At 53.0% G+C, this 25,192-nt stretch overlaps 1 protein-coding gene across 2 annotated transcripts in view; it reads left to right on the forward strand.

Annotated features, from left to right (window-relative positions):
- PPP1R18 (protein phosphatase 1 regulatory subunit 18) overlaps positions 1 to 25,192 on the forward strand; it is a 100,367-nt gene that overhangs the window by 63,400 nt on the left and 11,775 nt on the right. For both annotated transcript variants that reach the window (XM_069241951.1, XM_069241952.1), the window contains exon 3: positions 17,805 to 18,018. In XM_069241951.1, coding sequence (XP_069098052.1) covers positions 17,805 to 18,018 — 214 coding nt within the window. The remainder of the gene's footprint in view (positions 1 to 17,804; positions 18,019 to 25,192) is intronic.

The following is a 25,192-nucleotide window of genomic DNA, read 5'->3' on the forward strand; positions in this document are numbered from 1 at the left end:
CTCACACTGACTCTCACTGGCCTGTCCAGGCCAAACACGTGACCACTGACTCTCACTGGCCTGTCCAGGCCTGACACGTCTCCTGCTCTCACACTGAATCTCACTGGCCTGTCCATGTGTGACACGTCACCTGCTCTCACTGGCCTGTCCAGGCCTGACACGTCACCTGCTCTCACACTGACTGTCACTGGCCTGTCCAGGCCGGACACGTCACCTGCTCTCACACTGACTCTCACTGGCCTGTCCATGTGTGACACGTCACCTGCTCTCACTGGCCTGCCCAGGCCTAACGCGTAACCACTGACTCTCACTGGCCTGTCCAGGCCTGACACGTCACCTGCTCTCACACTGAATCTCACTGGCCTGTCCATGTGTGACACGTCACCTGCTCTCACTGGCCTGTCCAGGCCTGAGACGTCACCTGCTCTCACACTGACTCTCACTGGCCTGTCCAGGCCTGACACGTCACCTGCTCTCACACTGAATCTCACTGGCCTGTCCAGGCCTAACATGTGACCACTGACTCTCACTGGCCTGTCCAGGCCTGACACTTCACCTGCTCTAACTCTCACTGGCCTGTCTAGGCCTAACACGTGACCACTGACTCTCACTGGCCTATCCAGGCCTGACACGTGACCACTGACTCTCACTGGCCTGTCCAGGCCTGACACGTCACCTGCTCTCACACTGACTCTCCCTGGCCAGTCCAGGCCTAACACTTCACCTGCTCTCACTCTCACTGGCCTGTCTAGGCCTAACACGTGACCACTGACTCTCATTGGCCTGTCCAGGCCTGACACGTCACCTGCTCTCACACTGACTCTCACTGGCCTGTCCAGGCCTAACATGGGACCACTGACTCTCACTGGCCTGTCCAGGCCTGACACTTCAGCTGCTCTCACACTGACTCTCACTTGCCTGTCCATGCCTGACACATCACCTTCTCTCACTGGCCTGTCCAGGCCTAACGCATGACCACTGACTCTCACTGGCCTGTCCAAGCCTGACAGGCACCTGCTCTCACACTGGCTCTCACTGGCCTGTCCAGGCCCAACACGTGACCACTGACTCTCACTGGCCTGTCCATGTGTGACACGTCAACTGCTCTCACTGGCCTATCCAGGCCTGACACGTCACCTGCTCTCACACTGACTCTCACTGGCCTGTCCCGGCCTGACACTTCACGTGCTCTAACTCTCATTGGCCTGTCTAGGCCTAACACGTGATCACTGACTCTCACTGGCCTGTCCAGGCCTGACACGTGACCACTGACTCTCACTGGCCTATCCATGTGTGGCACGTCACCTTTTCTCACTCTCACTGGCCTGTCCAGGCCTGACACGTCACCTGCTCTCACACTGACTCTCACTGGCCTGTCCAGGCCTAACTCGGGACCACTGACTCTCACTGGCCTGTCTAGGCCTGACACTTCACCTGCTCTCACACTGACTCTCACTAGCCTGTCCATGCCTGACACGTCACCTGCTCTCACTGGCCTGTCCAGGCCTAACACATGACCACTGACTCTCACTGGCCTGTCCAAGCCTGACAGGCACCTGCTCTCACACTGGCTCTCACTGGCCTGTCCAGGCCTAACACGTGACCCCTGACTCTCACTGGCCTGTCCAGGCCTAACATGTGACCACTGACTCTCACTGACCTGTCCATGTGTGACACGTCACCTGCTCTCACTGGCCTGTCCAGGCGTGACACGTCACCTGCTCTCACACGGACTCCCACTGGCCTGTCTAGGCCTAACATGTGACCACTGACTCTCACTGGCCTGTCCATGTGTGACACGTTACCTGCTCTCACTAGTCTGTCCATGTGTGACACGTCACCTGTTCTCACTCTCACTGGCCCGTCCAGGCCGGACACGTCACCTGCTCTCACACTGACTCTCTCTGGCCTGTCCAGGCCTAACACTTCACCTGCTCTCACTCTCACTGGCCTGTCTAGGCCTAACACGTGACCACTGACTCTCACTGGCCTGTCCAGGCCTGACACGTGACCACTGACTCTCACTGGCCTGTCCATGTGTGACACGTCACCTGTTCTCACTCTCACTGGCCTGTCCAGGCCTGACACGTCACCTGCTCTCACACTGACTCTCACTGGCCTCTCCAGGCCTAACACGGGACCACTGACTCTCACTGGCCTGTCCAGGCCTGACACTTCACCTGCTCTCACACTGACTCTCACTGGCCTGTCTATGCCTGACACGTCACCTGCTCTCACTGGACTGTCCAGGCCTAACACATGACCACTGACTCTCACTGGCCTGTCCAAGCCTGACAGGCACCTGCTCTCACACTGGCTCTCACTGGCCTGTCCAGGCCTAACACGTGACCCCTGACTCTCACTGGCCTGTCCAGGCCTAACATGTGACCACTGACTCTCACTGGCCTGTCCATGTGTGACCCGTCACCTGCTCTCACTGGCCTGTCCAGGCCTCACACGTCACCTGCTCTCACACTGACTCTCACTGGCCTATCCGGGCCTGACACGTCACCTGCTCTCACACTGACTCCCACTGGCCTGTCCATGTGTGACACGTCACCTGCTCTCACTGGCCTGTCCAGGCCTGAGACGTTGCCTGCTTTCACACTGACTCTCACTGGCCTGTCCAGGCCTGACACGTCACCTGCTCTCACACTGACTCTCACTGGCCTGTCCAGGCCTAACATATGACCACTGACTCTCACTGGCCTGTCCAGGCCTGACACTTCACCTGCTCTAACTCTCACTGGCCTGTCTAGGCCTGACACGTGACCACTGACTCTCACTGGCCTGTCCATGTGTGACACGTCACCTGTTCTCACTCTCACTGGCCTGTCCAGGCCTTACAAGTCACCTGCTCTCACATTGACTCTCACTGGCCTGTCCAGGCCTGACACGTTACCTGCTCTCACTGGCCTGTCCAGGCCTAACACATGACCACTGGCCTGTCCAAGCCTGACAGGCACCTGATCTCACACTGGCCTGTCCAGGCCTAACACGTGACCCCTGACTCTCACTGGCCTGTCCAGGCCTAACATGTGACCACTGACTCTCACTGGCCTGTCCATGTGTGACACGTCACCTGCTCTCACTGGCCTGTGCAGGCCTGACACGTCACCTGCTCTCACACTGACTCCCTCTGGCCTGTCCAGGCCTAACATGTGACCACTGACTCTCACTGGCCTGTCCATGTGTGACACGTCACCTGCTCTCACTGGTCTGTCTAGGTCTGACACGTCCCCTGCTCTCACACTGACTCTCACTGGCCTGTCCAGGCCTGACATGTCACCTGCTCTCACACTGACCCTCACTGGACTGTCCAGGCCTGACACGTCACCTGCCCTCACATTGACTCTCATTGGCCTGTCCATGTGTTACAGGTCACCTGCTCTCAAACTGACTCTCACCGCCCTGTGCATGTGTGACACGTCACCTGCTCTCACACTGACTCTCACTGGCCTGTCCAGGCTTAACACGTGACCACTGACTCTCACTGGTCTGTCCAGGCCTGACACGTCACCTGCTCTCACACTCACTCTCACTGGCCTGTCCAGGCCTAACACGTGACCACTGACTCTCACTGGCCTGACACGTGACCACTGACTCTCACTGGCCTGTCCATGTGTGACACATCACCTGTTCTCACTCTCACTGACCTGTCCAGGCCTGACACTTTACCTGCTCTCACACTGACAATCACTGGCCTGTCCAGGCCTGACACGTTACCTGCTCTCACTGGCCTGTCCAGGCCTAACACATGACCATTGACTCTCACTGGCCTGTCCGAGCCTGACAGGCACCTGCTCTCACACTGGCTCTCACTGGCCTGTCCAGGCCTAACACGTGACCCCTGACTCTCATTGGCCTGTCCAGGCCTAACATGTGACCACTGACTCTCACTGGCCTGTCCATGTGTGACACGTCACCTGCTCTCACTGGCCTGTCCAGGCCTGACACGTCACCTGCTCTCACACTGACCCTCACTGGACTGTCCAGGCCTGACACGTCACCTGCTCTCACACTGACTCTCATTGGCCTGTCCATGTGTTACAGGTCACCTGCTCTCAAACTGACTCTCACCGCCCTGTGCATGTGTGACACGTCACCTGCTCTCACACTCTCACTGGCCTGTCCAGGGTTAACACGTGACCACTGACTCTCACTGGTCTGTCCAGGCCTGACACGTCACCTGCTCTCACACTGACTCTCACTGGCCTGTCCAGGCCTAACACGTGACCACTGACTCTCACTGGCCTGCCCAGGCCTGACACGTCACCTACTCTCACACTCACTCTCACTGCCCTGTCCAGGCCTAACACGTGACCACTGACTCTCACTGGCCTGTCCAGGCCTAACACGTGACCACTGACTCTTACTGGCCTGTCCAGGCGTGACACGTCACCTGCTCTTACACTGACTCTCACTGGCCTGTCCAGGCACCTGCTCCCACACTGACTCTCACTGGCCTGTCCAGGCCTGACACGTGACCACTGACTCTCACTGGCCTGTCCATATGTGACACGTCACCTGCTCTCACCCGTCTGTCTAGGTCTGACATGTCACCTGCTCTCAAACTGACTCTCACTGGCCTGTCCAGGCCCGACAAGTCACCTGCTCTCACTCTCACTGGCCTGTCTACGCCTAACAGGTGACCACTGACTCTCACTGGCCTGTCCAGGCCTCACACATGACCACTGACTCTCACTGGCCTGTCCATGTGTGACACGTCACCTGTTCTCACTGGCCTGTCCAGGCCTGACACGTCACCTGCTCTCACACTGAATCTCACTGGCCTGTCCATGTGTGACACGTCACCTGCTCTCACTGGCCTGTCCAGGCCTGACACGTCACCTGCTCTCACACTGACTCCCTCTGGCCTGTCCAGGCCTAACATGTGACCACTGACTCTCACTGGCCTGTCCATGTGTGACACGTCACCTGCTCTCACTGGTCTGTCTAGGTCTGACACGTCCCCTGCTCTCACACTGACTCTCACTGGCCTGTCCAGGCCTGACATGTCACCTGCTCTCACACTGACCCTCACTGGACTGTCCAGGCCTGACACGTCACCTGCCCTCACATTGACTCTCATTGGCCTGTCCATGTGTTACAGGTCACCTGCTCTCAAACTGACTCTCACCGCCCTGTGCATGTGTGACACGTCACCTGCTCTCACACTGACTCTCACTGGCCTGTCCAGGCTTAACACGTGACCACTGACTCTCACTGGTCTGTCCAGGCCTGACACGTCACCTGCTCTCACACTCACTCTCACTGGCCTGTCCAGGCCTAACACGTGACCACTGACTCTCACTGGCCTGACACGTGACCACTGACTCTCACTGGCCTGTCCATGTGTGACACATCACCTGTTCTCACTCTCACTGACCTGTCCAGGCCTGACACTTTACCTGCTCTCACACTGACAATCACTGGCCTGTCCAGGCCTGACACGTTACCTGCTCTCACTGGCCTGTCCAGGCCTAACACATGACCATTGACTCTCACTGGCCTGTCCGAGCCTGACAGGCACCTGCTCTCACACTGGCTCTCACTGGCCTGTCCAGGCCTAACACGTGACCCCTGACTCTCATTGGCCTGTCCAGGCCTAACATGTGACCACTGACTCTCACTGGCCTGTCCATGTGTGACACGTCACCTGCTCTCACTGGCCTGTCCAGGCCTGACACGTCACCTGCTCTCACACTGACCCTCACTGGACTGTCCAGGCCTGACACGTCACCTGCTCTCACACTGACTCTCATTGGCCTGTCCATGTGTTACAGGTCACCTGCTCTCAAACTGACTCTCACCGCCCTGTGCATGTGTGACACGTCACCTGCTCTCACACTCTCACTGGCCTGTCCAGGGTTAACACGTGACCACTGACTCTCACTGGTCTGTCCAGGCCTGACACGTCACCTGCTCTCACACTGACTCTCACTGGCCTGTCCAGGCCTAACACGTGACCACTGACTCTCACTGGCCTGCCCAGGCCTGACACGTCACCTACTCTCACACTCACTCTCACTGCCCTGTCCAGGCCTAACACGTGACCACTGACTCTCACTGGCCTGTCCAGGCCTAACATGTGACCACTGACTCTTACTGGCCTGTCCAGGCGTGACACGTCACCTGCTCTTACACTGACTCTCACTGGCCTGTCCAGGCACCTGCTCCCACACTGACTCTCATTGGCCTGTCCAGGCCTGACACGTGACCACTGACTCTCACTGGCCTGTCCATATGTGACACGTCACCTGCTCTCACCCGTCTGTCTAGGTCTGACATGTCACCTGCTCTCAAACTGACTCTCACTGGCCTGTCCAGGCCCGACAAGTCACCTGCTCTCACTCTCACTGGCCTGTCTACGCCTAACAGGTGACCACTGACTCTCACTGGCCTGTCCAGGCCTCACACATGACCACTGACTCTCACTGGCCTGTCCATGTGTGACACGTCACCTGTTCTCACTGGCCTGTCCAGGCCTGACACGTCACCTGCTCTCACACTGAATCTCACTGGCCTGTCCATGTGTGACACGTCACCTGCTCTCACTGGCCTGTCCAGGCCTGACACGTCACCTGCTCTCACACTGACTGTCACTGGCCTGTTCAGGCCTAACACGTGACCACTAACTCTCACTGGCCTGTCCAGGCCTGACACGTCACCTTCTCTCACACTGACTCTCACTGGCCTGTCCATGTGTGACACGTCACCTGCTCTCACTGGCCTGTCCAAGCCTAACACGTGACCACTGACTCTCACTGGCCTGTCCATGTGTGACACGTCACCTGTTCTCACTCTCACTGGCCTGTCCAGGCCTGACACGTCACCTGCTCTCACACTGACTGTCACTGCCCTGTCCAGGCCTAACACGTGACCACTGACTGTCACTGGCCTGTCCAGGCCTGACACGTCACCTGCTCTCACACTGAATCTCACTGGCCTGTCCATGTGTGACACGTCACCTGCTCTCACTGGCCTGTCCAGGCCTGACACGTCACCTGCTCTCACACTGACTCTCACTGGCCTGTCCAGGCCTAACATGTGACCACTGACTCTCACTGGCCTGTCCATGTGTGACACGTCACCTGCTCTCACCGGTCTGTCTAGGTCTGACAAGTCACCTGCTCTCAAACTGGCTCTCACTTGCCTATCCAGGCCTAACACGTGACCCCTGACTCTCACTGGCCTGTCCAGACCTGACACGTGACCACTGACTCTCACTGGTCTGTCCATGTGTGACACGTCACCTGCTCTCAACGGTCTGTCTAGGTCTGACACATCACCTGCTCTCACACTGACTCTTACTGGCCTGTCCAGGCCTGACACTTCACCTGCTCTCACTCTCACTGACCTGTCCAGGCCTGACACGTGACCACTGATTCTCACTGGCCTGTCCATGTGTGACGTCACCTGTTCTCACTCTCACTGGCCTGTCCAGGCCTGACACTTCACCTGCTCTCACACTGACTCTCACTGGTCTGTCCATGCCTGACACGTCACCTGCTCTCACTGACCGGTCCAGGCCTAACATATGACCACTGACTCTCACTGACCTGTGCAGGCCTGACAGGCACCTGCTCTCACACTGACTCTCACTGGCCTGTCCAGGCCTAACACGTGACCCCTGACTCTCACTGGCCTGTCCAGGCCTGACAGGCACCTGCTCTCACACTTACTCTCTCTGGCCTGTCCAAGCCTAACACGTGACCACTGACTCTCACTGGCGTGTCCAGGCCTGACACGTCACCTGCTCTCACACTGACTCTCACTGGCCTGTCCAGGCCCGACACGTCACCTGCTCTCACACTGACTCTCACTGGCCTGTCCAGGCCCGACACGTGACCACTAACTCTCACTGGCCTGTCCATGTGTGACACGTCAACTGCTCTCACTGGTCTGTCTAGGTCTGACACGTCACCTGCTCTCACACTGATTATCACTGACCTGTCCAGGCCTGACACGTCACCTGCTCTCACTGGTCTGTCTAGGTCTGACACATCACCTGCTCTCTCACTGGCCTGTCCAGGCCTGACACGTCACCTGCTCTCACTCTCACTGGCCTGTCTAGGCCTAACACGTGACCACTGACTCTCACTGACCTGTACAGGCCTAACACGTGACCACTGACTCTCACAGGCCTGTCCATGTGTGACACGTCACCTGTTCTCACTCTCACTGGCCTGTCCAGGCCTGACACGTCACCTGCCCTCACTGGCCTGTCCAGGCCTGACACTTCACCTGCTCTCACACTGACTCTCACTGGCCTGTCCAGGCCTAACACGTGACCACTGACTCTCACTGGCCTGTCCAGGCTTAGCACGTGACCTGCTCTCGCACTGACTCTCGAAGTTGCCACAGACCTCATATCTCGATGCTGCTGCACCATATCTTGATACCACCTGTAGGAAAGTACCCTCTTTCTCGGCATGGTTACCCCCACTTTTTGCCTGTTGTCAGTATGTTTTGATCCTGTTCACTGGGATCCTGCTAACCAGGTCCCCAGTGATTATGCTCTCTCTTTTTTAATATGGTTGCTTGGACCACACACATCCCACAGTTGGCATACTGGTGCCCCCTTGTAAGTCCATAGCACATAGTACTCAGGGCATTGGGGCACCTGGGGTACCCCGTGGTCTTCAGCATGAATTATGGCACCCATGGGGAGCCCATGCAAAGTGTTCAGCAGGCCTGCCATTGCAGTCTGTGTGAAGGGGCGCATGGACCCTTTTCACTACTGCTCTGGTGCAAACTGGACAATCGAAAGGGGAGTGACCACTCCACTGTCCGTCATCACACCAGGGGTGGTTCTCAGAGCTCCTCCATAGGTTCCCTTGATTCCCCCATCTTGGATCCAAAGTGGGCAGAGGCCTCTGGGAGCATCTGAGTTGCCTGGTCAGGCAAGTGATGTCAGAGCCCCCTCCTGATAGGTGGCCACCTGGCTAGATGACCAATCCCCCTCCCAGGGCTATTTAGGGTCTCTCTCTTGGGTGGGTCCTCAAATTCAGCTTGCAAGATTCCAGCAGGATTCCTCTGCAACCTCTACTTCAACGTCTGGCCACTGGAATTGCAACTGAACCCTCCTGGAACTGTCAATCTGCATCCACGGAGACTCTGCTTGCGACATTGTTTCCACGGCTCCTTCCAGCTTCTGCAACATTTCCCTGGCTCTGCATCCTATGAGGGGGAAGGAATCTCCCTTGGAGTGAATGAGTGACTCCCCGGCATCCGCAGGCACCAACTGCAATGACGGCTGACGGCGTTGTTCTCTTGTTATCCTGAGATGCGTGGATCCTGCATCACAGGTGGTGGTCCGCAGTAGTCCTCTTGGTCCTCTCTGCCAGCTGTCCAATTTTGGTGAAGGTAAGCCCTTGCCTTCCCACGCAGGACAGTACCCCGTGCACCTCATGCAGCTACCAAAGCTTGTCAGCATCCCCTCCAAAGGATCTTCAGGCTCTGTGTAGCCCCAGCCCCCATTACTCCTCCCTGTGATGCGCAGCTCTTTGCACAATTCTCCTACAGGTGGGACCCTTCTTCATTTGTGCTGCGTCAGCTCATCTGCGACTCCTGGGTCCTCTTCCAGTGGGTCTCCTGTAGGGGCTGCCTTTTCGTCTGTGGGCTCACTGCATCGCTGAGGATCCCCTGGGACTCCACCCACCCCCCTTCTGTGGGTTGAGTCCTCCTGGACCTTGCTGGTCCTCGGCAGCTCCACTTTGCATCGCCTGCGACTCTTTCCTTTGTCAAGACTTGTTGGTGGCTTTTCAACCTCACAGACAGACTGAATCTTCCATCCGGCGTGGACGTTGACTGTATCCTCCAGGAACTCTTCTCAGGCTCCAGGGCTGCATTACTGACCGTCTTCGTCCTACCGTCGACCAACTCCTGCAACCACAGAAGGGTGGGTAGTGACTCCTGCCACCACCGGACACTTTTGCAACTTCTGAACTTGGTCCCTTCTCTCCACAGGTCTTCCTCTTCAGGAATCCACCGCTGGCTTCTTGCAGTCTTGTCTGGATGCTGCATTATCCATATTTTCAGTCCTTTTGGTAGGTTGGGGATAATCCAGTAACTTACTCCTTTCTTCCTGGTCGCTGGGGGGCACCGTGGCACTTACTGTTGGGGTTTCCTAGCTCCTCCAGCTCCCCTCTACAGATTCCACTTACCTGGGTGGGAATTCTGCATTCACACTCCATGTTTTTAGTATATGGTTTGGGCTCCTCTAGGAGTCACTATTGTCTATTGCTATTTGCACTTTTTTCTATGCCTATTTCTGTTTACTAGTGTACATATCTAGTGTGTTACCTACATCGTATTTGAGGGTTGCCTCTCTAGTACTTTTTGTAAATTGTGTCACTAAAATAAAGTACCTCTATTTTTGTAACACTGAGTGTTTTCTTTCATGTGTGTAAGTGCTGTGTGACTATAGTAGTATTGCATGAGCTTTGCATGTCTCCTAGATAAGCCTTGGCTGTTCATCCACAGCTCCCTCTAGAGAGCCTGACTTCTGCACACTTCCTACACTTGACTAATAAAGGTACCCACCACACAGCAGGCCAGCTTCCTACGCCTCCGACCTCCTGTGTCGCTGCTACTGCCCACCTCCTATATCGATGCTACTGCGCACCTCATATCTCAATGCTACTGCCCACCTCATATCTCGATGCTACCGCCCACCTCATATCTCGATGCTACTACCCACCTCATATCTCGATGCTACTGCCCACCTCATATATCTGTGCTACCACTGACCACATATCCTGATGCTGCCATCCACCTTATATCTCGATGTTGTCACCGACCTCATATCTCTATGCTGCGGCCGACATCATATCTCTACCTTACCACTGACCTAATAATTCTATAATGCCACCGACCTCATATCTCAATGCTGCCACCGACCTCATATCTCTGTGCTTCTTCCCATATCTCAGTGCTGCCCCCACTTCATACCTCAATGCTGCCCCCACTTCATACCTCAATGCTGCCCCCCACCTCATACCTAGATCTTCCCCCCTCTTCACATGTTGACGCTGCTGCTTCATATTTCATTGCTGCTCCCATGTCTCAATGCTGTTCCAGAAGGCAATGATGCAGCCGCCTCATACCTAGATACTTCCACATTTCTTTATTTATGTATATATTTTCATTTTTGCAGTTTTATTTAGCATGATCTCAGCCCCTGTCCAACCCTGACATCAACATCTGACTCTCTGATTAATTTATTTTCTCAGTGGCCCGAGTCGGCAATAATTTGTGATAATTTGTGATTTCGATAACAGTGATTAAGTCTATCGGTCAATTATTTACAAGAGAAAGTTTTCTTTAGGTATTATTCATGGACAACAGGATACATTTAACCTCCAAAGATATTGAAGATTTTTTAAAACAGAGAGGCAATAAATATAATAAAACAACTTTATACCATCCAGAAGCTAACGGCATACTAGAAAGATTGAATTAGAACTGGAAGAAAGGTATTACGGTGTGGAAGAGTAATAACTTACGTTGGAGGACAGAAGTAGTTACTGAGCTGTCTGCACAGAGAATAACCCAGCTATGTTCATCAGGGAGGTCTACTTCTGATCGTTTCGAGGGAAGCAAGTCATTACCGATCTATCTTTAGGGTGGATGTGTTGGAACAAGGGAAAATTTGACCAAAGTCCACAGGGTAAGTGGACAAAGAAAGAGATGAAGAGACAAGTGAGAATGAAGCATTGGGCCTATTACATTGTGTCTGACGTGTTACTCCGTCACAATGTTGACGGATATTCCGTCCACCGAAATATAAATCCTATAGGAAGAAATGGGATTTATATTTCGATGGATGGGATCTCCGTCACCACTGTGAGGGAGTAACCTGCCCTGTGGGCCTGCTTTAGGTTTTGTCAGACAGGTTTCTCTGTCACAGATCTCCCATCCACTGTATACGATTCCTGTAGGATATAATGGGATGAGTACGGCAGGAAGGATGTCCGCCACGTTTGAGATGGAGTAACTGTAGGTTGGAATAAGCTCAGTGCCAGTCCTGAAGTTGCGATAAGGCTCCCAAAAGCATTGGACGGGTCCAGTGAGAAGACGCGAGTCCTCGCAGGTCCGTAAGGCGCGGGGTGGAGGGTGGGGCTGGAGTAAAGTAGGCCGGTGTGCGGGGGTGCAGGATGTAGTGTGGGTGGAGGAGTTGAGGACTCCAGAGTATGCACAAAGGGTTCTTGGGTGAAACAGTTCATTGCTGTGTTACCTCCGATGGTCATTTGCCGTAAATCCTACTTAGACCTTGGAGATCCGCCTTCGCCATAGTTGTCCTCACAGCCTAGAGCGCGGGGTGGGGGGGACAGGGTCTGGAATGTTCTAGATTGAATGTTACTCACCCTCAGACCCCTGCAGGGGCACCAGGGAGTACTTACAGAAACCCAAGCACCGGGGTCTGACTCCACTCTTCGGGGCATGTTATAGTTTCCGTCTGCATGTGTTGACATGTGTGTTACACATCGAAGTGGATGCAGTAACGGGTAATACATGCCATTAGAGTTTGAGACACACATTTAGCTGGTCAGTCCATTCCGAGCAGATCAGGTGACCATGGTCCAACTAATACTCCGTGGTAATTACTCGCTCTTACATTTTTCTTTAAAAAGGAGCATGTATGTAGTGTTTTGTGAAGCGCTGTAAACCGCCACGTGATCGCTTCCGAGCGCTTTGGGGATGGGATACTGAGGAAGGCGGGGACCTCACTTCTCAGAGGCTGGTCAGGTACCGTAATACTTGTGGGCGAGGCTCACTCTGTGTTTCAGCAAGGGATTACGTGATGGCGTCACAGGATCTGGACTGGGTCCTGCTGTCATCAAGGATGGCATTGCGTAGTGATGTCACAGGACTGGTGCTGCTGTGTTCTGGACTAATGCTGCTGTGTTCAAGACTGATGCTGCTGTGTTCAAGACTGGTGCTGCTGTGTTCTGTACTGATGCCGCTGTGTTCTGGACTAATGCTGCTGTGTTCTAGACTGGTGCTGCTGTGTTCTGGACTAATGCTGCTGTGTTCTGGACTAATGCTGCTGTGTTCAAGACTGATGCTGCTGTGTTCAAGACTGGTGCTGCTGTGTTCTGTACTGATGCTGCTGTGTTCCAGACTGGGGCTGACATGTTCTGGTCTGATGCTGCTGTGTTCTGTCCTGGTGCTGCTGTGTTCTGTACTGATGCCGCTGTGTTCTGGACTAATGCTGCTGTGTTCCAGACTGGGGCTGACATGTTCTGGTCTGATGCTGCTGTGTTCTGTACTGGTGCTGCTGTGTTCTGTACTGATGCCGCTGTGTTCTGGACTAATGCTGCTGTGTTCTAGACTGGTGCTGACATGTTCTGGACTGATGCTGTATTTTGCACTTGTGAAGCTGTATTCTATGCTGCTGTGTTCTGGACGAATGATGTGTTCTGGACTGGTTGTACTGTGTTCTAGACTAGTGTTGACATGTTCTGGACTGATGCTGCGGGGTTTTCACCTGCGAAGATGCGTTCTGCGCTGCTGTGTTCTGGATGTATGATACTGTGTTCTGGGATGGTGCTGTTGTGTCCTGGATTGGTGATGTTTCTGTCTTCTGAACTGCTTCCACTGTGTTCTGGACTAGTGCTGCTGCTGTACTACCATGTTCTAGATTAGTACTGCGTGTCCTGTACATGTGCTGCCCTATTCTGGACTTATGATGATGTGTTCTGAATTGGTGATGCTGTGTTCTAGACTGATGGGGCCGTTTTCTAGACTACTGATGTGTTCTAGACTGATGTTACCATGGTCTAGACAGTGTCCTAGACTGATACTGTGTTCTAGACTGATGTTAGTGTGTTCTGCGGTGTGTTCTGGACTGATGTTGCTGTGTTTTAGACTAATGGTGCTGTGGTTTAGACTGTGTTCTGAACTGATACTGCTGGGCCTACACTATTACTGCTGTGGTCTAGACTGATGCTGCTCTATTCTAGACTAATGGTGGTGTGTTCTAGACTAGCCATGAGTTGTGCTCTAGGATGATGATGCTGTGTTCTAGACAGTTGCTGCTTTGTTCTAGGCTGATGCTGCCATGTTCTAGACTAGCCCTGAGATGTGTTCTAGGCTGATGTCACTGTTTCCAAGACTGATGCTGTTTTCTAGACTCTTGTTAGAAATGGGGTCTCTAGTTGGCAGTCAGTTTGCACCCTGTCCAAGTAGGGACCCTCACTCTAGTCCGGATAAGGGAGATACCCGCTCAGATAACCCCCGCTTACCCCCTTGGTAGCTTGGCATGAGCAGTCAGGCTTATCTCAGAAGCAATGTGTAAAGTGTTTGCACATAACACACAGTAATAAGGGAAAACACTACAAAAGGGCACCACACCAGTTTTAGAAAAATATCCAATATTTATCCATATAAAACAAGACCAAATACGATACAAAATCCAACATACAGTAAGAAAAATATGAATTCTGCAAGATTTACTCAAAAATACAGTTCCTTGAAGTCAATAGCTCCACATGGAGCTATCACAGCGTTGTGATCAACAAAAGCAAGAGTTCAGGCCGGCCGTGGCGTCGCGGGCCAGCTACGGTGTAGTGAAGACCCGCAAACAGTACCTTGGATTCGCAGGGTGTCGCGATCCTCGCGGTGAACTCTGGAGAGCGGCGTCACTGACGTCGCGGTGACGGTTCAGGAGTCATCAGACCCTTGAAGTCACACGTGTTGCAGATCGAACTCCGGGCTGATGAGGTCAGGAGCTCTGGTGTGGATGGCATCGGGGTTGCGGTGCGAAGCGAGACGATGCGAAGTGTGGTGCCCACAGGTCACGTGCAGGCAGTGGCTCAATGATGGTGTCCAGCGGCGTCGGTGAGACCAGGGCTGCGGTGCGAAGCGGGGCGTTGCAACATGCAGTGTCCACAGGTCACGGTGCAGGCAGCAGCGTCGTTGCTGAAGCGCTGTTGTCAGTAGGCCCAAGCCAGCGGTGCGGGACGGGATGGTGCTTTCTGACCCTCATGAGCGGTGTCCACAGGCAACTGTGCAGGCAGGATGCCTGGTGATGACACAGGAGTCGATGGTGCTGGCGTCGGTGGACCGGGGCGGCGGTGCGGAACGGGACGGTGCTTCGTGACCCTCACGAGCGGTGTCCACAGGCCATGGTGCAGGCATGATGCCTGGTTATGACCCTGGAGTCGATGATGCTGGCATCGATGGACCAGGGCTGCGGGGCGGGACAGGATGGTGCTTCATGCTCCTCATGAGCAGTGTCCACATATCATGACGAAGGCAGCAGCGTCATCATCAGTGGGAGCGGCGGCGGGGATGCCCAAGCTGCGGTATGAGCAGGCGATGCCGGAGTGCGGGGCCCACAGGTCGCGGTGCGAGCAGCGGCTCAGTGAAGTCATCCGATGATGGCGTTGGTGAGACCAGGGTCGTGGTGCAAAGCCGGGCAATGCGACTCCGTGCAGGGTCGGTAGGTCACAGTGCAGGCCAGTGGCTTCGTTGGCCGCGGCAAAGTGGTTTCCCCTCATCAACAGCACAAAACGTACAGTTCCCAGTGCTGCAGGTCGAGGAAGCTGAAGTCTTTGGTGTCCCTGAGACTTCCAACAGGAGGCAAGCTCTACTCCAAGCCCTTGAGAACTTTCTCAACTTTCTCAAGCAGGACACACAGCAAAGTTCACCCTTTGCACTCATTTCAGGCAGAAGCAGCAACTGCAGGCCAGTCCAGCAAAGCAACACAGCATAAGGACAGTACTCCTCCTCCAGCTCTTTAGCTCTTCTCCTGGGCAGAGGTTCCTCTTGATTCCCGAAAGATTCTAAAAGTCTGGGGTTTTGTGTCTTCTTAAACCCCTTTCTGCCTTTGAAGTTGGAAAAATTCAAAGCAAAGTCTCAAGTGTTTGCCAGATCCTTCCGTGTCCAGGCCAGTCCCCAGACGCACACCAGGGGGTTGGAGACGGCATTGTGCGAGGGCAGGCACAGTCCTTTCAGGTGCGAGCGACCACTCCTCCCTCCACTCTAGCTCAGATGGCTCAGCAGGATATGCAGGCTACACCCCAGCTCCCTTTGTGTCACTGTCTGGAGAAGAGGTGTAACCAGCCAACTGTCAAACTGACCCAGACAGACAATCCACAAACAGGCAGAGACACAGAATGGTTTAAGCAAGAAAATGCCTACTTTCTAAAAGTGGCATTTTCAAAAAGAAAATTTAAAAACTAACTTCACTAAAAAATGTATTTTTAAATTGTGAGTTTAGAGACCCCAAACTGTTCATTTTTATCTGCTCTCAAATGGAATCTACGCTTTAAGGATATTTAAAGGCAGCCCCCATGTTAACCTATGAGAGAGATAGGTCTTGCAACAGTGAAAAACGAATTTGGCAGTATTTCACTGTTAGAACATATAAAACACATTAGTATGCACTAGACTGCACCAAGCCCCTTTGACTACCAAGGGCCTACCCTAGGGGTGCCTGACATGTAGTAAATGGGAAGGCGTAGGCCTGGCAAGTGGGTACACTTGCCAAGTTGAATTGGCAGTTTAAAACTGCACATACTGACACTGCAGTGGCAGGTCTGAGACATGTTTACAGGGCTACTAATGTGGGTGGCACAACCAGTGCTGCAGGCCCACTAGTAGCATTTAATTTACAGGCCCTGGGCACCTCTGGTGCACTGTACTAGGGACTTAAACTAGTAAATCATATATGCCAATCATGGATAAACCAATCAACAGTACAATTTCAATAGGGATCACGTGCACTTAATGACGGATTAGCAGTGGTAAAGTGCACAGAAACAATAAACCAGCAAAAACGGAGTCCAGTACACCATAAAACCAGGAGGTCAGAAGGCAGTAAGACAGGGGACACGCCTAAAAGCTGCCAGGTCTAACAACTGTGTCCTAAGACTGATGGACCTGAGCTGCTTTGTTGTAGACTGAGGCTGCCATGTTCTAGAGTAGCCCGGAGGTGTGTTCTAGACTAGCCCTAAGGTGTGGTTTAGGATGCTGCTGCTGTGTTCTAGAGTGCGTTGTAGACTGATGCTGCTGTTTTCTAGACTGTGTTCTAAGACTGGTGCTGTTGTGCCCTGAACTGGTGGTGCCTTGTTCTAGACTGAGGATGCCATAGTCTAGAGTAGCCCTGAGGTGGGTTCTAGAGTAGCCCTGAGGTGTGTTCATAGCCCTGAGGTGTGTTCTAGGCCAGCCCTGAGGTGTGTTCTAGGCCAGCCCTGAGGTATGTTTTAAACTATCCCTGAGGTGTGTTCTAGACCAGCCATGAGGTGAGCTCTAGGCTAGACCTGGGGTGTGCTCAAGGCTAGCCCTGAAGTGTGTTCTTGACCAGCCCTGAAGTGTGTTCTTGACCAGCCCTGAGGTGTGTTCTAGACTAGCTGGGGGGGGGGGGTGTTCTAGAGTAGCCCTGAGGTGGGTTCTAGGCTAGCCCTGAGGTGTGTTCTAGACCAGCCCTAAGGTGTGTTCTAAACTATCCTTGAGTTGTATTCTAGGCTAGCTCTGAGACATGCTCTAGACTATGTTTAGGGTGTGTTCTAGACTACCCTGAGGTGTGTTCTAGGCTACCCTGAGGTGTGTTCTAGACTATCCCTGAGTTGTGTTCTAGGATAGCCCTGAGGTGTGTTCTAGACTAGCCCCGAGGTGTGTTCTGGGCTATCCCTAAGGTGTGTTCTAGGCTAGCCCTGAGGTATGTTCTAGATGTGTTCTAGGCTAACCTTGGGGTGTGTTCTAGGTTAGCCCTGATGTGTGCTCTAGGTGTGTTCTAGGCTAGCTCTGAGATGTGTTCTAGCTGACCTGACCCCGGTTGGTTCTTTTCACAGATGGAGCTGTCTTTCAGCGAGAGTGACCTGGAGCGAGTCTTCGAGTACCCCTCGGAAGAGTCCCTCCTGGAAGAGTTTGGCCCCCCTGAGGAGCCTGAGGCCCCACCCCCCAGCTTCCAGAACGACGATGAGGAGGAGGAGGAGGTCCCTCAGAATGGCCTGGCCGGGTCGGGCAGCGTGGGTCTCATCATGAGGACGAAGCCGCTGATCGTGGGTGAGTGATGGGGTTTCAGAGTTCACTGATGGGAGTCCACAGGATCACTGAGGAGGGTCTCAAACCTTCTAAAAGTGCTGACAGGTGGGTGGCACCCTTGATCATAAGGGGGTGAGGGGTCCGTGTCCGATATCATGACATTATAGTGGGTGGGAAAATGGGCTGACCTCGTCATGGGTGGAATCGGTGGCTGACGGCATCATGGGTGCGATGCTGGGCGCACCTCGTTCTAGGTAAAACCCTGGGCTGACCTGATCCTGGATGACATGGGGAGCTATAGGAGGCTGGCCTGGTGTTTGGTGGGTATCCAAGGTACTTACACCTTATACCAGGTCCAGGTATCCCCTATTAGTGAGGAGTAGGCAGTGCCTAGACGCCAGGCTCTCTAGAGGTAGCCGTGGATGAACAGCCAAGACTTATCTAGGAGACATGCAAAGCTCATGCAATACCACTGTAGTCACACAGCACGTACACACATGAAAGAAAATACTCTGTGTTGCAAAAATAAAGGTACTTTATTATAGTAACACTGAACTAGATACTTATAGGCAGACCCCCCTCCCAAACTGGAGGTAAGTACACACAAAATATTCACAAGTAAGTACTAGGAATTAGCATAAAAACATTAGAAATAGCAAAAAATAACAAGGGCCCTATAAGGGGCCAAACCGTATACTAAAATAGTGTATTGCGAGAATGGGTACCCCACCAGAGGATTCGGAGTAGTTAGCCGAGGGCTGGGAGAGTATGGAACCCCAAGACGTGAGCATCTTGAAGACCCCCAGCGATCAGGAGAGCAGAGGGAAGTTACTTTGTCATCCTACATGCTAACATGGGGACTTGGAATTGGAACAATGCAAGAACAGGACCAGGCCGGTGGAACCCCAACAGTGGATTCTGGATGAAGAGGACCTGTAAAAGAAGGGGGCAGAGTCCAGTCCACACAGGAGTGTCTAGACAGGGCAGGAGGCACTGCCCACCCTTCTGTCGGTGAAGATATGGGTCAATGGTGGTGGGCGAAGTGCAGCTGCGGAGCCCAGGGGCTGCGGAGGAGTACCTGAAGTCGGCAGGGAGCTGTCCCTCAACGGTGACCAGATTTCAGATGGGCCAGTGGTGAGGTGGACCACCAACAAGCAAATGCAACTAGAGCTGTTGAAGACTTGCAGAGCTGAATAGGACCAGCAAGGTCCAAGGACTGGACCCTTGGAGGGGAGTCTGGGCTGACCCTTAGCAGCCGGAGAGCCAGGAGAAGCAGTCCGAGCCCCCACAAGACACCCACTGGCAGCAGGCACAGTAAGTTGCAATGATGCCCAGGCAGCATACCCAAAGGCGAGGCCCATGTGGCTGGCGCAGTAGAGAGCAGACAGTCCTTGAAGAGGTAGAGTGCTGGGGGCCAGGGCTACTTGGAGCCTGAAGATCCATCAGAGCACGAGTCAACAAGCCTTGGCTGCTGCAACAGTCGCTGTACATAGGGACTTGGTCCTGGAGGAAGAGGCAAGGGCTCAGGGTCTCCCAAGTCGGACAGACAGCAGAGAGGACGCAGAGGACCCCTCAGAACCACCACCTGTATTGGAAAATCTTCGCAGGTCCAGAGGACAGCAGATCTTGGCAGCCTGATATCATTGCCTCAGGGGCCTGCAGATGCAGGGGAGTGACTCCTTCACTCCAAGGGAGATTCCTTCATGATTCTTTAGCGCAGCTGAAGTTTTGCCAACCCCAGAGGATGCACAGCTGTGGAAATGTTGCAAATTTCTGATAAGAGCCACGTAAACAATGTTGCAAGGCGAGGTCGTCTCGGGTTTTCAGTTTTCTTCGGTTCCTGTTAAGTCCAGCAGCGGTTCCGGTAGCCAGTAGCAGAAGTGCTAATTGCAGAGGAGTCCTGGTGGAGTCTTGCATGCTGAATCTGGGGGCCCAATCACAAGGGAGTCCATAAAAAGCCCAAACAGGGACTTGGTCTCTTTGCAAGGTGACCACCTATTAGAGGGGGTCACTGACGTCATCTGCCTAACCTGACCAGCCGGATGCTTCGAGGGGCCTGTGCCCATCTTGATTTCAAGATGTCAGAATCAAGTGGCCACCTGGACGAGCTCTGGGCACCACCCAAGGGATGGTGATGGACAGGGGAGTGGTCACTCCTCTTTACTTTGTGCAGTTTCACGCCAGAGCAGGGACCGGGGGTCCTTGGACTGGTGCAAACTGGATTATGCATGGAGGAGGCACAAGGAGGGTGTAGCCACCCTCAAGTACAGTAGCCATTGGCTATTGCCCCCCAGACCTAAACACACCCCTAAAATGAGTATTTAGGGGCGACCCTGAACCCAGGAAATCAGATTCCTGCAACCTGAACTACCAAGAAGGACTGCTGACCTACAAGCCTGCAGAGATGACGGACGACGACAACTGCTTTGGCCCCAGCCCTACCGGCCTGTCTCCAGAGACGAAAACCTCCAACCAGCGACGCATCCAACTGGGACCAGCGACCTCTGAAGCCTCAGAGGATTGCCCTGGACTACAGGACCAAGAAACTCCCGTGAGCAGCGGCCCTGTTCAAAAACAGCTACATCTTTGCAACAAAGAAGCAACTTCCAAAGAACTCACCCTTCCCACCGGAAGCGTGAGACTTCACACTATGCACCCCACGCCCCGGCTCGAGATTCAGAGAACAAACACCACAGGGAGGACTCCCCGGCGACTGTGAGCCCGTGAGTAACCCGAGACGACCCCCCTGGGCCCCCACAGCTACGCCTGCGAGAGAATCCAGATGCTCCCCTTGACCGCGACAGCCTGTAACAAGGGACCTGACGCCTGGAACCAACACTGCACCCGCAGCCCCCAGGACCTGAAGAAACCGAACTTCAATGCAAGAGTGACCCCCAGGCGACCCTCTGCCTTGCCCAGGTGGTGGCTGTTTCAAGAAGCCCCCCCCGTGCCTGCCTGCACCGCTAGAGTGACGCCTGGGTCCCTCCATTGTTTCCTACCTGAAACCCGACGCCTGCTTTGCACAAGGCACCCGGGCGTCCCTGTGCCGCTGAGGGTGTGTTTTGTGTGCCTACTTCTGTCCCCCCCAATGCTCTACAAAACCCCCCTGGTCTGCCCCCCTGAGGACGGAGGTACTTACCTGCTGGCAGACTGGAACCAGAGCACCCCTGTTCTCCATAGGCGCCTATGTGTTTTGGGCACCTCTTTGACCTCTGCACCTGACCGGCCCTGAGCTGCTGGTGTGGTAACTTTGGGGTTGCCTTGAACCCCCAATGGTGGGCTGCCTATGCCCAGAAACTGAGACTTGTAAGTGTTTTACTTACCTCACAATCTAACCTTTCCTTACCTCCCCCAGGAACTGTTGATTTTTTCACGGTGTCCACTTTTAAAATAGCTTATTGACATTTTAACAAAGACTGTATATGAAATTGCTTTAATTCAAAGTTCCTAACTTGCCTGTGTGGAGTACCTTGCATTTTATGTATTTACTTCAAATTTTGAACTTGTGGTTCTAAAAATAAACTAAGAAAATATATTTTTCTATATAAGAACCTATTGGCCTGGAGTTGTCTCCGAGTGTGTGTTCCTCATGTATTGCCTGTGTGTGTACAACAAATGCTTCACACTACCCCCTGATAATCCTACGTCTCAACCACACTACCACAAAATAGAACATTAGAATGATCTCTGTTTGCCACTATCTTACCTCTAAGGGGAACCCTTGGACTCTGTGCACACTATTTCTTACTTTGAGATAGTATATACAGAGCCAACTTCCTACACCTGGTGTACCAATGCCATGGATACCTAAGTACCATATACTAGGGACTTATATGGAGGCACCAGTATGCCAATTGCGGGGTGTGCAAAATCTTAAGCAACCTAATTTAGAGGGAGAGAGCACAATCACTGGTGTGTTGGTTAGCAGGATCCCAGTGAACACAGTCAAAACACACTGAAAGCAGGCAAAAAGTGGGGGTAACAATGCCAAAAAGAGAGTACTTTCCTACATAAACCTCCCCGCACCAAACGACAAACAATAAGACTAACCTTACCCAGTAGAGCCTTCATTGTTTAATTGGAAATATCTGGAGCGTCCATCGGCATTGGAGTGGTCACTCCCAGGTCTACGTTCCACTGTAAAGTCCATCTCCTGCAAGGATAGGGACCACCTCAAAAGTTTGGGATTTTCACTGTTCATCTGTTTTAACCATAGGAGGGGATTGTGGTCTGTTTAAACTAAGAAATGAGTGCCAAATAAGTATGGCCTCATCCTTTTCAAAGCCCAGACATGGCAAAGGCCTCCCTCTCTATGGCTGACTAACTCTTTTCCCTGGGGGTCAACCCCCTGCTGATGAAAGCGACAGGTTGATTCTGGCCCTCTGAACTGAGTTGAGATAGCACTGCTCCTACCCCTACCTCAGAAGCATCTGTCTGCAGAATAATTTGCTTGGAGTAGAGCACATGGCTTGTTTAAGGTCATCAGAAGCTTTGTAGCATCTAGCTGTACACACTTTCTTGGGCATCCCTTTAGATGTGAGGTAATTTAAAGGGGCTACAATGGAGCCATAGTTCTTAATGAACCTCCAGTAGTACCCTGTCAGGCCTAGGAAGGCTTGACTTGGGTTTGTGTGGTAGGGACAGTCCAAACCAGAATGGTTTTGATTTTGCCCTTTAGTGGTTGGGTCTTGCCTCCAGCTACCAGGTGACCCTGATAAATGACTTTCCCCGCCTTATCTGGTACTTAGAGGCCTTGATAGTGAGGCCTGCTTTTTGCAGGGCCTCCAATACATTCCCAAGGTGGACCAGATGTTCATCCCGTGTGGAGCTAAAGACAGCAATATCAACTAGATAAGCTGCACTGAAGCTTTCAAGGCCTTGGAGAACTTTGTTCACCAGCCTCTGGAATGTGTAAGGTGCATTCTTCAGTCCAAAAGGCATCACTGTAAAATAATTGTTTCCACTAGCAGTGAAGAATGCAGTCTTTGGTTTGGCATCCTCTGACAACTTGATCTGCCAGTAGCCAGCAGTCAGATCAAAGGTGCTTAGATACCAGTGTATCTGTTATGTGTGTATCTGCCCTATGGATCATCTCTTTCAGTTACAGTACTGAGACCCCTATAATCCACACAAATCCTCATCTCCTTTTTACCATTTTGGGATTGTGGTTTTGGGACAAGGACTATAGGACTAGCCCAGGGGATGTCAGAGGGCTCAATAACTCCCAGGTCTAGCATTGGTTGCACTTCAGACTTGATACACTCCCTGCATGATCAGGCTACCTGTACACTTTACTTCTAACTGGCTGGCTGTCACCTGTGTCAATAGTGTGTTCACACCATATAGTTTGACCAGGGGTCAGGGAGAACAGTTCAGAGAACTGTCCCAGGAGATTTGTGCAGTCATCTTTTTGTGACTCAGAGAGGCAGTCTGCAAGCACACCCCCATCTACCGAGCCATCACCTGTATTGTGGGAGAAGAGGTCAGGGAAAGGGTCACTCTCTTCCTCCTGTCCCTCATCAGTTGCCATGAGCAAGGTCCTGTCCGCCCTGTCATAGTAGGGCTTCAGGCGGTTCACATAAAACACCCTGTGGGGGCTTCTAGGAGTGCCTAGGTCAACCAAGTAGATGGCCTCGCTCTTTTTCTCCACAATAGTGAGGGGACCACTCCATTTGTCTTGGGGTGCTCTGGGAGCCACAGGCTCCAGGACCCACACTTTCTGTCCTGGGTGATATACAGTAAGTATGTGGTCATGCCATTGCTTTTGTAACTCTTGGCTGGCCTGAAGGGATTTGGAAGCCCTCTTCTTGTGCTCAGCCATCCTAGATATGAGGCCTAGTACATAGTCCACTATGTACAGTTCTGAAGGCTTGAGAGGTTGATGCCAGCCTTCTTTTACAAGAGCAAGAGGACCCCTAACAGGGGGCCCAAAGAGGAGCTCAAAGGGGCTGTAGCCCACTCCCTTCTGAGGGACCACCGTACAGGCACAGAGGAGGCATGGCAATAGGACATCCCATCTCCTCCTGAGTTTCTTAGAGGGTCCCATTATCATGCCTTTGAGAGTTTTATTAAACCTCTCAACTAGCCCATTTGTTGATGGTAAGGGGTGGTGAATTTATAAGTTACCCCACAATCCTTGCACATGGCTTTAAGGTACGCAGACATTGTTTGCATCCCTGCCTGATACCACCTCTTTAGGAAAACCCACCCTTGAGAAATTTCCTACTGCAGGAGCTGTAGTGGTCTTAAGGGGAATGGCCTCTGGATCCTGGTGGCATGGTCCACCACCACCAGTATAAATCCATTGCCACAGGCTTTTTGAGGGCCCAGGGGGGTCAATAATATCCACCCTCATCCTCTCAAAAGGTACCCCAACCACTGGTGGTAGAATTATAGGGACCTTTGGCGTGCCACCTGTCTTGCCACTAGCTTGACAGGTGACACAGGAGCAACAAAACTCCTTGGGGCCTTCTGACACATTGGGCCAGTGAAAGTGAGGGACACGCCTGTCTCAAGTTTTGCTTTGGCCCAAGTGACCTACAAGGGGATTGTCATATGCTAGAGTCAACAGGAACTCCCTAAACTTCAGAGGGATAACAAGTCTCCTGGTGGAACTAGGTTTAGGGTCCCTTGTTTCTAGCATAGGAGGCTGTTATCCCAGTACACCTCATGGGTACCTCCGATATCCCCTGCCTCTTGTGCTACAGCTTCCTGCCTTGAGCTCTCCAGTGTGGGACAGCGTTTCTGCTCCATGTTGAGCTCCTCCCTGGTGCCCCCCTGCACCCAAGAGCTCAGCTGTGTCAGTTTACAGCTCCTCTGGTGTGGGATGCACCCAAGGAGTGATTCTTCTCCCTCAGGAGTTGAATCCTCACCGGAGGCTGGAGCAGGGGGCACCTTTTTACCCTTTCAGCCGTTTGTTTTAGGAATCTACTGGGCCATTGTTCCAGGCTCCAGGGTTCCTTGTTCTTTTGTGCTTTTTGGCCTGTGCTTTTGTGAGAGCAAAGATATGTCCAGGGATGCCCAGCATTACTGCGTGGGCCTCAAACTCCACTTCAGTCCAAGCTGAAGTCTCCTATTCGTTATCTAGCAGACATTCTGCAGGATACTGCAACTTTTTAGGGTCAGTAAAAGCCCCACCCCGGCTGAAATCAGTAACTGCCATGAGGTGGCACAAAGTGTTACTGTGAGCATCAGT

The sequence above is a fragment of the Pleurodeles waltl genome, chromosome 6, assembly GCF_031143425.1.
Source record: "Pleurodeles waltl isolate 20211129_DDA chromosome 6, aPleWal1.hap1.20221129, whole genome shotgun sequence".
Taxonomy (NCBI): domain Eukaryota; kingdom Metazoa; phylum Chordata; class Amphibia; order Caudata; family Salamandridae; genus Pleurodeles; species Pleurodeles waltl.